Here is an 11,958-nt window from a genome sequence, read left to right on the forward strand (position 1 = left end):
AGGCCCTTACTCCTTCCATGTTGGGGAATCGTGGGCATCCCTCTCCTCCCCTGCCCCCAGAAGTCTGTGCCCCCCACCAGGGAAAAGAGCCAGGCTTCCTTAAAAAAAAAAAAAAAAAATTTATTGGCTGGTCTTAAAAAGGCTCACGGGGGAGTGCTTGGGGGTGCCGTCCTCTGCACCCAGCCCTGCCGCAGAGCCCGGCTGGGCCGTACCTGTGCCAGCGAGGGCGGCACCTTCAGCGGGAGCGGGGAGCAGCAGCTCTGCCGCCTTTCCCCGGGGCTGCCTGCAGCCCCCAAGGAGCCAAGAGAGCAGGCATCCAGGCACTGACACTGTCCAAACAGTTTCCCGTGGCTCCGGCTCCGGTCAGCGATGGGTGCCGGCACCCGCCCTGGCGCTTGGGCCGAAGGGAGGCGCGGCAGCAGAGCGGGTTCCCTGTGCGCTCCCCTGCCTGCGGGGAGGGACGTCCGCAGCACGCGGGCCTCAGATGGCCAGGAGCGGGGCGCGCTGCTCGGCCACGCAGGGAGGCAGGTCCCAGCTCAGGCCCGTCCCGTGGGGCAGGTGAGGAGAGGGCAGCAGGACGCGGGTGAGCCAGTGCCTGCGGGGAGAGGAGTGAGGCCGCAGCAAGAAGCTGAAGTCTCGGTGCTTCCCAGCTCTGCAGAGCTGAGCCAGGGCTGTCGGCGCCAGTGAGGGGCGCGAGCCCGTGTCCCAGTGCTGCCGCGGTGACCGAGCTCCCCAGCCAGGGCTCTCTTGGCAGAGGAGTGCCACCGGGCAGGGCTGAGGAACCACAAGGCAGCTGATGCCCAGGTCCTCCATGGCTTGCAAAGCTGAAGCAGCACACAGTGTGGGCTGCTCGCTGTCCTGCTCTGCCCCACTGCCCAAGGAGAGCCCCAGTGTCCCAGCACCCCCACACGCTGCTCAGCCACCACCTTCCCGGGCAGGAGCTTTACCTTGGCACGTCCACACCCAGGAACACCTTCCAGTTATCCCAGCCACCGTAACTGTAGGGGTTCCTGAAGACCTGCAGGCCAGGGAGACGCGCATCACGCCCGGCTCTGCCCCGGCCAGCCCTCCTGCTCTGCGGGCTGCGCTCACCTTGCCTTTCTTCTGCAGCCTCTGCCTCTCCTTCTTGTTGATGTGCCGCTCGATGCTGGTTTCCCCACGGGTGATGAGGGCGGCGTGCCACAGCGTGAGGGCACCCAGGGCCAACGCAACCGAGCTGGGGACAGCAAGGGACAGTGGGTGGCACACAGGCGTTTCTTCCCTGGTGCCACAGCTGGGGGGGGCTCAGGCTGCCTCCCCGCACCCACGGCTGCGTCGGTGGGTGGGCTCATCTAATCCCCCGTGACAGAGAGCCGAAATCACTCCTCCTCCGTGGCCCACGAGCTGGCAGGGCAGGGACGTCTGCGCTAGAGCAGGCCAGCCCAGCCCCGGGGAGGGCGAGCAATGTCACGGGGCAGGAGGCTGCATTCTGCTTCCACCAGCACCCTCGCTCCCAGCCCCCGGGCCCCGTTACCTGCACAGGACCCAGAGGTAGACCACGCTCTTGTGGAAAGCTCGCTGGCGGAAGGAGAAGGTGGGCGGCGGGGTCTGGTAGTACGTCTGAAAAAGGACCAGAGTGGGACAGGATTAGCCAAGCTGCTTTATAGCTTGAAACCAGACAGGGGAACTGCTGTGCCCCTCACTGATGCAGAACAGCTAGAAAGGACTGTGGCTGGAGCCAAGACAAGAGGCGGGGTGATGGGAGGCAGCCTGAGACAGCCACAAGACAGACAGACACCTGGGAGCCGGCACAGGGGCGAGAAGCCGTGGGCTGGAGGTAAGGGGGCAGGGAGCAGCCGTGGTCAGGACACTGCACCGCAGCTGACGCTCGGGGCGCGGTGCGTACACGCTGCCGCAGCCTCGCCAGGAGAGCAGGGCCTGAGCAGCGCATGCCAAGCAGCTGCCACCAGCTAAAGCTCCTGGAAGCTGGGTGCAGAGGGAAGCAGATCCCAAGCTGCTGGAGGCAGTGCCCGTGGCAGAGCTGCCCGGCCAGCCCCGGCTCTCTGACACGAGACGAGCACGGGGGCTGGTTCTGGCTGTGGGGTGCTCCTTGAGAGCAGGGCCCCAGGCAGGACCCAGCCTGAAGGGCAGCTCTGCTCCACGCTGCCTGGAGCAGGTGGGGGGCAGGGATGTCCCACCTGGTTGGCAGCCACCTCCAGTGTCTCCTTCTCAAGCAGTTTCATTCTCTAGGGGGATTGAAAACAGGGCACCGGTTATGTGTCTCAGAGGAGGGGGCCCTTTCCCCTCACCCCCCCGCAGGACCAGGGCAGCTGGGGGCGTCGTAGCAGGAGGGAGAGGGGAAACAAAGTCACTACAAGGCCAGGGCTGGCCCAGCCTTGTTCTGCAAGCTCAGCCCGGGGAGCCCAGGCAGCCTCGGTGCACGGCAGAGGCAGGGCGAGGGCTGGGGCCTGCCTGCTCACCTCGATGGCTGTGTAGGCGTCCCGGAACATCTCCCAGCCGCTGATGCTGCAGTAGATGCAGCCCATGGTCATGAACAGGCAGAAGGAGAAGAAGTAGCGGTGGTTGTAGTGTCCCACGCAGTTGTTTAGCCAGGCTGCTTCTGGGGTTAAAGGTGTGTAACTGTGACAGCCCATGGGTCCAAACCCACCCCAGGGACCAGGGCAGTTCTTCTGGGCCCAGCCCCTAGCACCCTTCCCCATGCTGGCTGACTCAGGAGTGGAGCAGGGCAGGGAGAGAAGAGGGAGCAGGGCCGGCTCCCCCCGGGAGAGCGCCGCGGGTTAGTACTGCAGAAGGATACGGCAGTGGTGGTCCATCTTCAGCACGCACCTGGGAGGGAGGAGAGCAGTGCCAGGGTCAGTGCCAGCACAAGCACCGTGTTTGGGAGGGGGCAGGCAGCCCCCCCAGCCCTGGGGCTGTGCTAGAGACGAGGCAAGAAGCCAGAAGAGCAGGGGGGAAGGGGGCCCGGTCTCGCAGCATGGCGGAGGGCAAGGAGAGGGTCCCGGAGGCTGCCCCGAGTGCTGCGGTGGGCAGAGGGAGGGAGCCCTACCTGTTGCAGATGCTGCAGTGGTGGGTGCGAGCTGGCTTGGGGGCAATGCATTTCCTGCAGATGGAGACGCCGGTGAGGTCGTCCTTGGCCTGTACACGGGTCAGAAGAGATTTGTGCACCCAAGCCCTGCACCCATCCCCTGCTCCCCAGGCTCCTCACCTCCCCTGGGACCCCCCCGGCTCCCCTCCCCGCACTGCCCAGCCGCCCCGAGCTGGAGGAGGCCTCCTGCAATGACGCCACCAGGCTGGTTTAGCTGTTCCCAGTGGTTTAGCTGTTCCCAGTGACCGCTCGTAGCTGGTCCCCAGTGCCCAGCTAGGAGAGGCTGCGCTGCCAGTCGGTGCCTCACCTGCGGTGGGTACCCGGGCGACGTGGTGATGGCCATGTAGTAGTGGAAGACGATCATGATGAGGTTCCAGTGTCCGTAGGCGAGGTGCCAGCAGATCCAGGCAGGCGTGTAGGTCTGCAGGATGAGGGGCAGCAGGCAGATGTACACGATGGCCACAATGGAGCTCGTCAGCCCGATCACCAGTGCCACAAACACCTACGGGAAAGGGGCCTGGGTCACCAGAGTGGGCAGCGCCTGCCCCTCGCTGGCCGGGGAGAGGCGCGGGCAAGATACAGCCACAGGGAACCAAGCTGAACCACAGGCTGAGGCCCCCGCTCCCTTCCCGCCTAGCGCACAGGCAGCCCTGAGACTCAGTTGCCCCAGCAGCACACTCGCCCCAGCCCCCAGAGCCAGGTGCCCCCCTGCCCGGTGAGGCAGCTCCATGCCAAGGGTACTCACCACGCCGAACCACCGGGTGACGTGGTCCACCAGCCAGTAGATGGGCTCGAAGAGGGAGTCGAGCACCACGTCACCGTTGGTGAAGGAGTTGTAGAGCAGGGAGTGGAGGCAGAGGTGCCCGTAGTGCCACAGCTGCTCCACCTGCCGCACCAGCTTAAACCGCCGCCGCCGGCCCAGCCGCAGGCACTTGAGGAGCAGGCGCATCACCGCTGCAAACATCCGCTGCCGGCTCCTCATCCCTGCCACGCCACACCTGCGGGGAGAGGAGCTCAGCGTGGGCAGGCTGCCCCGCTGCCTGGCTGCCCCTCAGGAAGGGTCTCCCCTCCCGGACGCACTGATGCCGGTTGCGCAGCTCCCTGCACCGACACTGCCGAACTCCCGCCTGCACAGCAGGGCAGGGGCCTCTCCTTTGCCCTGCACGAGGATGCAGAGCAGGCAGAGCTGAGCCCAGACTTCTGGACGCTGCAGGACCACTGTCACTGGGACAGCTCTCCGCGTGGAGCGGGGGGCACAGGCCCCTCGGCGTCTGGGCTCAGATGCTCTCTGGTCCCATCTCGTCTTTCCCGGCGGGGAGGGGGCCGGGGGAGCGACACTGAGAGTCTGACTCAGAGGAAACCAGAGAAGGCACGAGCATGCAGGATGCTGGGCCAGTTCCAGGGACAATCCCAGGTCCAGCCCTTCCCAAGACATTCGGGAACAGGGGAACCCGCACAAGACATATGCGGAGGAGGAAGGCCAGGATTACTCCTCCTCCCCTAGACCCTCTCCTCAGCCCCAAAAAGCAGGGCCTGGATGCTACTTCCCTTCATTTCAACCTCTGCACCAAGCTGCAGAGGCCACCCTGCACCTTTCCCAACCTCACAGCCCCACTCCAAGAGTCCCAACGCTTTCCCTCTCTCCCTCGCCTGGATCCACCTTGGACAGCGCCACACGGAGTGGCCTGGGGGCAGCCCCAGGCCCAGGCAACGCTGTGAATGCTCCCCTGCCTGCTGAGCCCCTCGTCCCACCTGAGAGCCATGTTGTGAGCGAGGAGGAACCCGAGCTGGCCCAGCAGCTGGGAAAACGATCTGCAGGGTTGGGGCCCCCAGGCCTCCGTGCAGGCAGGGCCCATCAATATTAAGCAGCGAGGCTGCCCCGGGGTCCTGCCAAGGCACGTTCTGAGCCTGGGCCAAGTGTTCGCCTCGGCACAGTGCCAGTGCCATGCTGCAGAGCCTGTCCAGCAAGAACCGGCTCCCTGTGCCGCCATGCCCGCTGCACAGCCCTCAGGGAGCAGCAGGGAGGGTAAGGGCAGGAGCTGCAGCATCCAGATGGGCTGTCCAAAGGAGCCAGGGGCTCCCCTCTGTCCTGCCAGACAAGCGTGGGGCTGACCCCAAGGCTGGGAGCAGCTGGACACAAGGACACCAGACCCGTCAGCCCAGCCCAGGTCACAGGCATGGCTCCTGCCCAGGTTTCCTGTACCCCGGTAAGGGAGAGGTGGGATGTGCAAACCCCAGTGCCACCCCCTTCCCCACATTTCCCTTTGACTCTGCCAAAAGCTTTCCTCTGAAACACATCAGGTGCAAAGTGGAGCAACAACTTCCTGCTGTGCAGCCTTTGGGTGGCACCCATCCCCGTGTTTTCAGTGTGGTAAGAGACAAAATGCTGCAGTCAGCAGCAGGTCTTGGGGTCAGCCCTCCCCTCCAAAGACACAACACCCCCCTGCCCCTCAGAGAAGTTTCCTTGCCTACAACAGCCAGCAGCTGCTGAGCAGGCAGCCGGCCCGACCCAGGGCGGGATCCCCCTCTGTCCCCAGGCACCTGCCTGCAGGCAGCGGCACAGCCACAGGGATGAGGCTCCAGCAGAGCCATGCACCCTCCCTGGCCCCGTCAGGCACCGGGACTCCAGCCCTTGCTCTGCCCACGGCCCTCCCTGCATCCCAGTGGGGCACTGAGCCCACAGGGATGGGACAGCAGCCACCAGCACAGCCAAGGCCGCAGGCAACATCAGAGCCTGGGGCAGGGGGAACGTTAGATTTGGCCCTACCCGAGGCAGAGCCAGGGCCCTGCTCCTGCTGGGTCCAGCAGCCCGGACCCAGCCCTGTGGCACCCTCCAGTGGCGCCCAGCTCCCCCAGTTCAGCAGCACCCAGCCCCACCGCGCCGAGACACTCCCTGGCACCCAGCCCCGCCACGCAAAGGCTGCCCACACCAACAGCAAAACCCCCTCAGCCCCGCCGCATCCAGCCCCATAACACCCGGGATGCCCTGCCCCTCAGCGCCCCCGGCCCCTCCAGGCCCACAGCATCCCCCCCATTGCCTCCAACCCCACAGCACCTTCCCATCCCCTCCCAGCCCCACAGCACCCCCAGCCCCACAGCACCCTCCCATCCCCACAGCACCCCCCCATCGCCTCCCAGCCCCACAGCACCCCAGCCCCTGGAGGCCCAAGCACCCCTATATTTCCTCCCAGCCTGTCCAGGCCCGCAGCACCCCCCCATCGCCTGCCAGCCCCGCAGCACCCCCAGCCCCCCTGGAGGCCCACGGCCCCTGCCAGGCCCACGACACCCCCGCAGCAACAGCCCCATCCGGGTCCGGCACCGCCGACCTGCCGCCCGCGCCCCGCCGCCCGCCGCCTCCATGCCCGGCGGCCCGCCGCCCTCACGGCCCCCGGGGCAGCGCCCGCCGCACCGCGCCTGCGCGCCGGCCGCGCAGAGCACGCCGGGAAGCTCCCGCTGCCGGCGCCGGACTACAACTCCCAGCGGGCAGCGCGCCCACGCTCCGTGCCGGATGGGACAGAACCAATAGCCGTGCCGCTTACAGCGCGGCCTTGCTGCCGGGGACCAATAGGGTGAGGGCTTTCTGCGGGTGCACTCCCGGTAGCGAACATGGCGCCTCCCGCTCGGTACTGCGTCCCCGGTGAGTGCGGGCCCGGCGGCTCGGGGAGCAGGCGGCGGTGGGGCGGTGTCCGAGGCGAGGAGCACGGGAGAGGGCGGCCCAGGGCCGAGGGGCGGCGGTTGCAGGAAGGGAGGGAGCCGGGGAGGGGGCCCGGAGCGGGAGCCTGGGCCGGGGCGGAGGGGGAGCCTGGGCCGGCTCCTGAGCGTCTGTCCCGCAGGCGAGCGGCTGTGCAGCGCGGAGGAGGCCACGGCCGGCAGCGGGACCTACACCCGGCACGGCTTCATCTTCTCCTCGCTGGCCGGGTGCCTGGAGAAGAGGAGCGAGGACGGCGGGGTGAGCGCGGCCGCGGCGCTCGCTGCCCTGCCCTGCCCCGAGCCGGGCGCCGGGGCTGCGCGGCCCCTTCCCGCCGGGGGAAGCGGGGTTGGGCCGGGTGTGCCCCGAGCGAGCTAACCCTGCTGCCTGCGGCCCGCAGCTGCCCCTCGTGTCGGTGGTGAGAGACGCCGAGGCCCAGCTCCTGCCCGACGTGGGGGCCGTGGTGACGTGCAAGGTAGGCGCCCTGCTGCTGGCCGTCGTTCCCGCGCGCGTACCGGGGGGATGAGGAGCCCCCGGGCTCGTTGGTACCCTCCCTACGGCTCCCAGCAGGGCAGAGGCAGCCCAGCGGCTCCCTCGGGTCCCTGGCTGACAGAGAAGCCAGATATTGGCGTGGGGGGCACCCGCCTCTCAACGTGCCCGGCCCTGGCCCCCTGCCCTGAGGCCGAGGTGGGCTGAGGGGAGGTTTTCCCGCCCTCTCCCTTCCAGGGCTGCTCCTGGGGGAGGGCGCGTGGAGCGCGGCGCCTGGGGCAGCGGGGAGACAGGGTGGCGGAGGCCAGGGATCAGTTTCCTTACGGTCCTGATGGCGGGAGAGGGACCGGGGTCACAGCAGGTCCCAGCCTTGTTCGTCCGTCTTGAGTTGCACGAGTATCGGCTTCCGCGCCTGGCTGGCTGCCGGGCGTCCCACCTCCGCCACCGCAAGGAGATGGGAGCTCCCCGCGCAGGGCCCTGTCCTGCCTGCGCCCTGCCCTCTCCCTGCCTGCAGCGGGGGCGCGCTGGCGCTGAGCCCCCTTTTCCTCCGGGCAGGTTTGCAGCATTAACTCTCGCTTTGCCAAGGTGCACATCCTCTACGTCGGCTCCACGCCGCTCAAGTCCACCTTCCGGGGAACCATACGGTAAGGAGAGGGCTGGGGTCCCCGAGGGGGGAGGCAGGCTTTTTTGGGCGGCGCAGCTGGCTGCCCTGGCAGGAGCTCTGCCCCGAGCGCCGGGCAGGTGTCCGGCAAGTCCTGGCGAGCGCCCAGATCCCTCCGTCTCCTTTTTCAGGAGAGAAGATATTCGAGCCACGGAGAAAGATAAGGTCAGTGAGGCTCTGCTGGCGACTCTGCTGCCGCAGCCACCCCTGCTCCTTCTTCCCGCTGGTGGGGGGCACTTGTCCCGCCGGTGACGAGCACCCCGACACGCTGTGCGGTTTTGCCTGCTCTCTCCTGTGCAGGTAGAGGTGTACAAGAGTTTCCGCCCCGGTGACATAGTCCTGGCCAAAGTCGTATCCTTTCCCTGTTTCAGTCGGGAGGGCCCGCCTAAGCTTAAGCTTAAGCTTAAGGGTTTGCTCCCTTAACCCCTGCCTAACCAGATCTCGCTGGGGGACGCGCAGTCCAACTACCTGCTGAGCACGGCGGAGAACGAGCTGGGCGTGGTGGTGGCACGCAGCGAGGCAGGTAGGGATGGGTAGGGACGGGCCCGCTGGGACGGTCCTGCCTCGTCCCCGCCCAGGGGGCAGCTGGTGCCGCCGCCTCCCTTTCCCGCTGGAGGAAGGCGGTTTGGGGAAGAGGAACCCCTGACGCCCGGCGTCCCTAGGGGTGCAGATGGTGCCCATCAGCTGGTGCGAGATGCAGTGCCCGCGGACGCACACCAAGGACTTCCGTAAGGTGGCCCGCGTGCAGCCCCAGTTCCTGCAGACCTAGCGGCCCCCGAGGGGGCGCGGGGACCCTGCCGGGCTGGGGCCCACGGGGCCAGAGCAGCCCCTGGGCTCCAGCCTCCTCCACGCCTGCAAGAGGCTGGAATTGCAGCCGGGCCCTCGCCGGCAGGACGGGTTTTCTATTTTTGGATAATAAATATTTTTTCTGAGAACTCCGCGCTTTGCTCCGTGACGGCCCGCAGGGGTGGCTGGGGCTGCGGGCAGGGCTGTTGAGGAGATGGCTTCCCCAGCGCTGCGGCCAGGAGGAAACACGTGCTCCCGGCCCGCTGCCGGGGAAGGGGAACAACCCCGCGGCTGTGCTGCAGCGAGGCGAACGGCAGAGCTCTGGTTTGCGGCTGGGCGGCGCTGGCTCCAGGCGCTCTCCTCGCCAGGCTGGTTTCCCCCTCCCATCAGTGTCAAGCACGGAGAACAGCTCGTCTTGCCGCACCGATAACCGGTACCGCCCCAGGGCGCCACATCTCCTCCGGCCACACGTGCCCTGCCTGCCTCTGGGGACAAGGGCGGGCCGCGCCCCGAGCCGGGAAACCGCCCAACACGGGGATTGCGGAGCTGTGCTTTCCTCCCTGGAGCCCAGCAGCCGCTGCCGCCTCGCACGTGTGCGGCAGGGCCCGAGGGAGGTGCTGGGCGCACCCGGGAGCACGTGGCAGGAGGAGGCACCCACACCTCGTTATTGCGCATTACTCTTTATTGAACCGGAACGAGACAGCTGCTATTGTCGGACAGTTACGCTGACCCCGTGCAAGGCCAGGCTCGCGGCGCCGGCAGAGGGGGAGGCTGCAGCGACAGGGCTGGGTACGCGGACGTGGGATGGGGCACGAGGGCAGGACTAGGACGGGCTTCGGCTGGGGGAAGCACGCGGCGGACGCGAACCTCCAGACGACCCGCTCCCTCCCTCGCCCTTCTCCAAAGGCAATAAGTTAAAGCGGGGGCTGGCAGAGCTAGGTCCGGAGTCGCGAGTACCGCCCTTGGGTGCTGTACCACACGCACCAAAATACAACCCTGCCGGTGCCTACGCATCCCGGTCCTTGTGCCACGCACCCACGAGGGGATGGGGTACCCATCTTGGTCGCTGCCCGCGCTGCGCTCGCCCCGCTGCTCCCGGGATGGCTAAATCAAGCAACAAAACTACAGTAACCGGATAACAAGAGCTGCCGGGGAAGCAAAGCAGAGGAGGAGCCTGGCACGGCGAGGGATCGCTCGGCGCGTCCCCCTGCAGACGAGGCCCGAGGGCTGGGATCTGGGTGCGGAGAGGTGCGCGGTCGCCGCCCGGCAGAGCCAGGGCTGCCCTTCGCACCAGGCCTCCGCACGCGCCGCCCCTCGCCCCCGGGCCTCCAGGCTGTCTGCAGACGGGAGCCCAGTCCCGAGGGAACGGGCCTAATCCTGGGGAGCTGCTCCAGCTCCGCAGCTCCAAGTTCCTACGGCTGTGGGGGTTGTGCACAGAGGGGTGGGGGAGGTGGGGGGCTCTACTACGTGCTGGCCTGCTGCCTGCCCTCACTTCTTGACCTTGCCCTGAGCAGCGACGGCCTCCATGGCCTTGCGCACCGTCTCCTCATCGCCCAGGAACTGCATGGGCTTGACAGGTTTCAGGTTCTTGTCCAGCTCGTAGACGATAGGGATGCCGGTGGGCAGGTTCAGCTCCATGATGGCCTCTTCCGACATGCCTGCCAACCCAGAGGCACCGTCACTCATGGCCCTGCTCGCGCAGTGCCGGCCGGGAGCCCCCCGCAATACCCCCGCAGAGCTGACCTACCTTCCAGGTGCTTGACAATCCCACGCAGGCTATTGCCGTGGGCAGCAATAAGGACTCGCTTTCCCTCTTTGATCTGCGGGACAATTTCCTCATTCCAGAAAGGCAGAGCCCGGGCGATGGTGTCCTTCAGGCTCTCGCACGTCGGCAGCTGGTCCTCTGTCAGGTCAGCGTAGCGACGGTCCTGGGGGAACAGCCACGCTCACACGGCAGCCCAACGCTGTGCGGGATGGCGGTGGCAGGGCCTTCATCCCCCCCCCCCAAATTCTCTGCCTGGGGACCTGCTACATGTAGGCAAAGCCAGGCTTGGAAGGAAGGAAGCACCTTGGAGGTTTGAGGCTGCGCTCAGCTACAGTCAGAGCTCTGAGCCTCTCCTAGGGAAAGCCGTACATCACTTGCTCTGGGAAAGAGACCAGAGCAAACATCCATGCACAGGTCACGGGACTAATGATTAACAGAGGTATCATCCTCTTTGAACCTGTCTGTAAAATGCCCAGGGGTTCAACTCCCCAGGGAGGGAGCGGGACAAACTCAGCCCAACGCCAACCAGCATCATGCACAGCAGTCCTGGCTGCTGCAACAGAGGCAGAGGAGACCTTGCAGAGGAAGCCAGACCACATCGGGGGGATCTAAGGTGGCTTTTAGGAGCCTCCTGGCCAGGCGGATGGAGAGCAACGGGTCTTACCTTGCTGATGGTGCTGTAGAAGGGGTGATCGGACTGCATGGGAGGTGGAGGGATGTCGTACGAACGCCTCCAGATCTTCACCTGCGCCTCGCCGTGCTTTGCCGCCGTCTCAGCCTTGTTCAAACCGGTGAGACCCCCATAGTGCCTCTCGTTTAGGCGCCAGGTTCGGATAACGGGTAACCACATCTGATCGATGGCATCCAGGATGGTCCAGAGGGTACGGATCGCCCGTTTCTGTACCGAGGTGAAGCAGATGTCGAACTCGTAGCCGGCATCTGGAAAAGACCGGGGAAAGGGGGGGGGGGGGGGCACCGGGGAGGTGAGCGCCGGGTCTTACGCAACTGATGAGGGACCAAGGGCGGTGGCCTCATCGCGCCGGTACTGGTCGCCTCCCCCCCCCGCTACCTGCGGCCCTCCCCTCGGTACTGGAGCCCCCCTCGGCACCGGAGGGCCCCCAAACCACCCCCATTAGGCCCGAGGCGGCCGCACCCCCCCTCACGACACCCCCCCCCCCTTCCATTTTACCGGTCACCGGTACCTCGGAGGGCCTCGCCGCCGCGCTGCGCCTCTTGCTGACCGGCGGGGCTGAGATCGGCATCGTACCAACCGCTGAAACGGTTCTCCAGGTTCCAGGCGCTCTCGCCGTGGCGGACGAGGACGAGGCGGTAGGCGGCCATGGCGGAGGAGCGGAGCTGAGGGGAGGCCGGTGCGCGCGCGCTCTCTCCTCACGCTGCTGCCGCGCGCGACTGACGCTGCCGGCGCCGCCCCGCCCCTCCCTGCGCGGTAACGGGCGGGGGGGGGATGGTGCGCATGCGCCAAG

The 11,958-nt window shown here is 67.0% G+C and overlaps 3 protein-coding genes across 10 annotated transcripts; 1 reads left to right on the top strand and 2 right to left on the bottom strand.

Annotated features, from left to right (window-relative positions):
* Positions 1-80: 80 nt before the first annotated feature.
* On the bottom strand, positions 81-6,543 carry ZDHHC16 (zDHHC palmitoyltransferase 16). Of its 7 annotated transcripts, none has more exons than XM_087767106.1 (11): positions 6,412-6,543; positions 3,831-4,083; positions 3,393-3,587; positions 3,047-3,135; positions 2,798-2,826; positions 2,460-2,596; positions 2,178-2,225; positions 1,514-1,599; positions 1,098-1,216; positions 948-1,018; positions 81-595 (listed from the first exon to the last, which is right to left on the bottom strand). In XM_087767106.1, exons 2-10 carry the CDS (start codon positions 4,065-4,067, stop codon positions 981-983), a joined length of 978 nt encoding a protein of 325 aa, XP_087623232.1. In that variant the 5' UTR covers positions 4,068-4,083; positions 6,412-6,543; the 3' UTR covers positions 81-595; positions 948-980. The 7 variants fall into 7 exon arrangements, with proteins under 7 accessions (XP_087623232.1, XP_087623228.1, XP_087623231.1 ...); XM_087767102.1 differs by having other exon boundaries at positions 95-595; positions 1,093-1,216; XM_087767103.1 differs by having other exon boundaries at positions 96-595; positions 1,093-1,216; positions 2,460-2,593.
* Positions 6,544-6,566: 23 nt separating this feature from the next.
* On the top strand, positions 6,567-8,858 carry EXOSC1 (exosome component 1). Of its 2 annotated transcripts, none has more exons than XM_087767114.1 (8): positions 6,567-6,722; positions 6,919-7,034; positions 7,174-7,248; positions 7,848-7,906; positions 8,055-8,088; positions 8,224-8,274; positions 8,362-8,446; positions 8,586-8,858. In XM_087767114.1, the coding sequence occupies exons 1-8, from the start codon at positions 6,692-6,694 to the stop codon at positions 8,690-8,692; spliced, it is 558 nt and encodes a 185-aa protein (XP_087623240.1). In that variant the 5' UTR covers positions 6,567-6,691; the 3' UTR covers positions 8,693-8,858. The 2 variants fall into 2 exon arrangements, with proteins under 2 accessions (XP_087623240.1, XP_087623237.1); XM_087767111.1 differs by having other exon boundaries at positions 6,568-6,722; positions 7,818-7,906.
* Positions 8,859-9,373: 515 nt separating this feature from the next.
* On the bottom strand, positions 9,374-11,924 carry PGAM1 (phosphoglycerate mutase 1). The gene is made up of 4 exons (XM_087767108.1): positions 11,677-11,924; positions 11,139-11,413; positions 10,457-10,637; positions 9,374-10,367 (listed from the first exon to the last, which is right to left on the bottom strand). The coding sequence occupies exons 1-4, from the start codon at positions 11,813-11,815 to the stop codon at positions 10,198-10,200; spliced, it is 765 nt and encodes a 254-aa protein (XP_087623234.1). The 5' UTR covers positions 11,816-11,924; the 3' UTR covers positions 9,374-10,197.
* Positions 11,925-11,958: the final 34 nt, after the last annotated feature.

This window comes from Nipponia nippon, unplaced genomic scaffold, assembly GCF_047370975.1.
Source record: "Nipponia nippon isolate SJK-2023a ecotype South Korea unplaced genomic scaffold, ASM4737097v1 scaffold_3, whole genome shotgun sequence".
Lineage (NCBI taxonomy): Eukaryota > Metazoa > Chordata > Aves > Pelecaniformes > Threskiornithidae > Nipponia > Nipponia nippon.

Excerpts from the sequence above, each read along its gene's own strand:
- ZDHHC16 (XM_087767100.1), bottom strand. The coding sequence starts at position 4,067 with ATGAGGAGCCGGCAGCGGATGTTTGCAGCGGTGATGCGCCTGCTCCTC. Across the intron at positions 3,588-3,830 it reads TCACCCGGTGGTTCGGCGTG|GTGTTTGTGGCACTGGTGAT; the intron begins GTGAGTACCCTT and ends CCTTTCCCGTAG. Across the intron at positions 1,217-1,513 it reads TACCTCTGGGTCCTGTGCAG|CTCGGTTGCGTTGGCCCTGG; the intron begins GTAACGGGGCCC and ends TGCTGTCCCCAG.
- EXOSC1 (XM_087767111.1), top strand. The coding sequence starts at position 6,692 with ATGGCGCCTCCCGCTCGGTACTGCGTCCCCG. Across the intron at positions 7,249-7,817 it reads GGGCCGTGGTGACGTGCAAG|GTTTGCAGCATTAACTCTCG; the intron begins GTAGGCGCCCTG and ends TCCTCCGGGCAG. Across the intron at positions 8,447-8,585 it reads GGTGGCACGCAGCGAGGCAG|GGGTGCAGATGGTGCCCATC; the intron begins GTAGGGATGGGT and ends CGGCGTCCCTAG.
- PGAM1 (XM_087767108.1), bottom strand. The coding sequence starts at position 11,815 with ATGGCCGCCTACCGCCTCGTCCTCGTCCGCCACGGCGAGAGCGCCTGG. Across the intron at positions 10,638-11,138 it reads TCTACAGCACCATCAGCAAG|GACCGTCGCTACGCTGACCT; the intron begins GTAAGACCCGTT and ends CTGTTCCCCCAG. Across the intron at positions 10,368-10,456 it reads GATTGTCAAGCACCTGGAAG|GCATGTCGGAAGAGGCCATC; the intron begins GTAGGTCAGCTC and ends CTGGGTTGGCAG.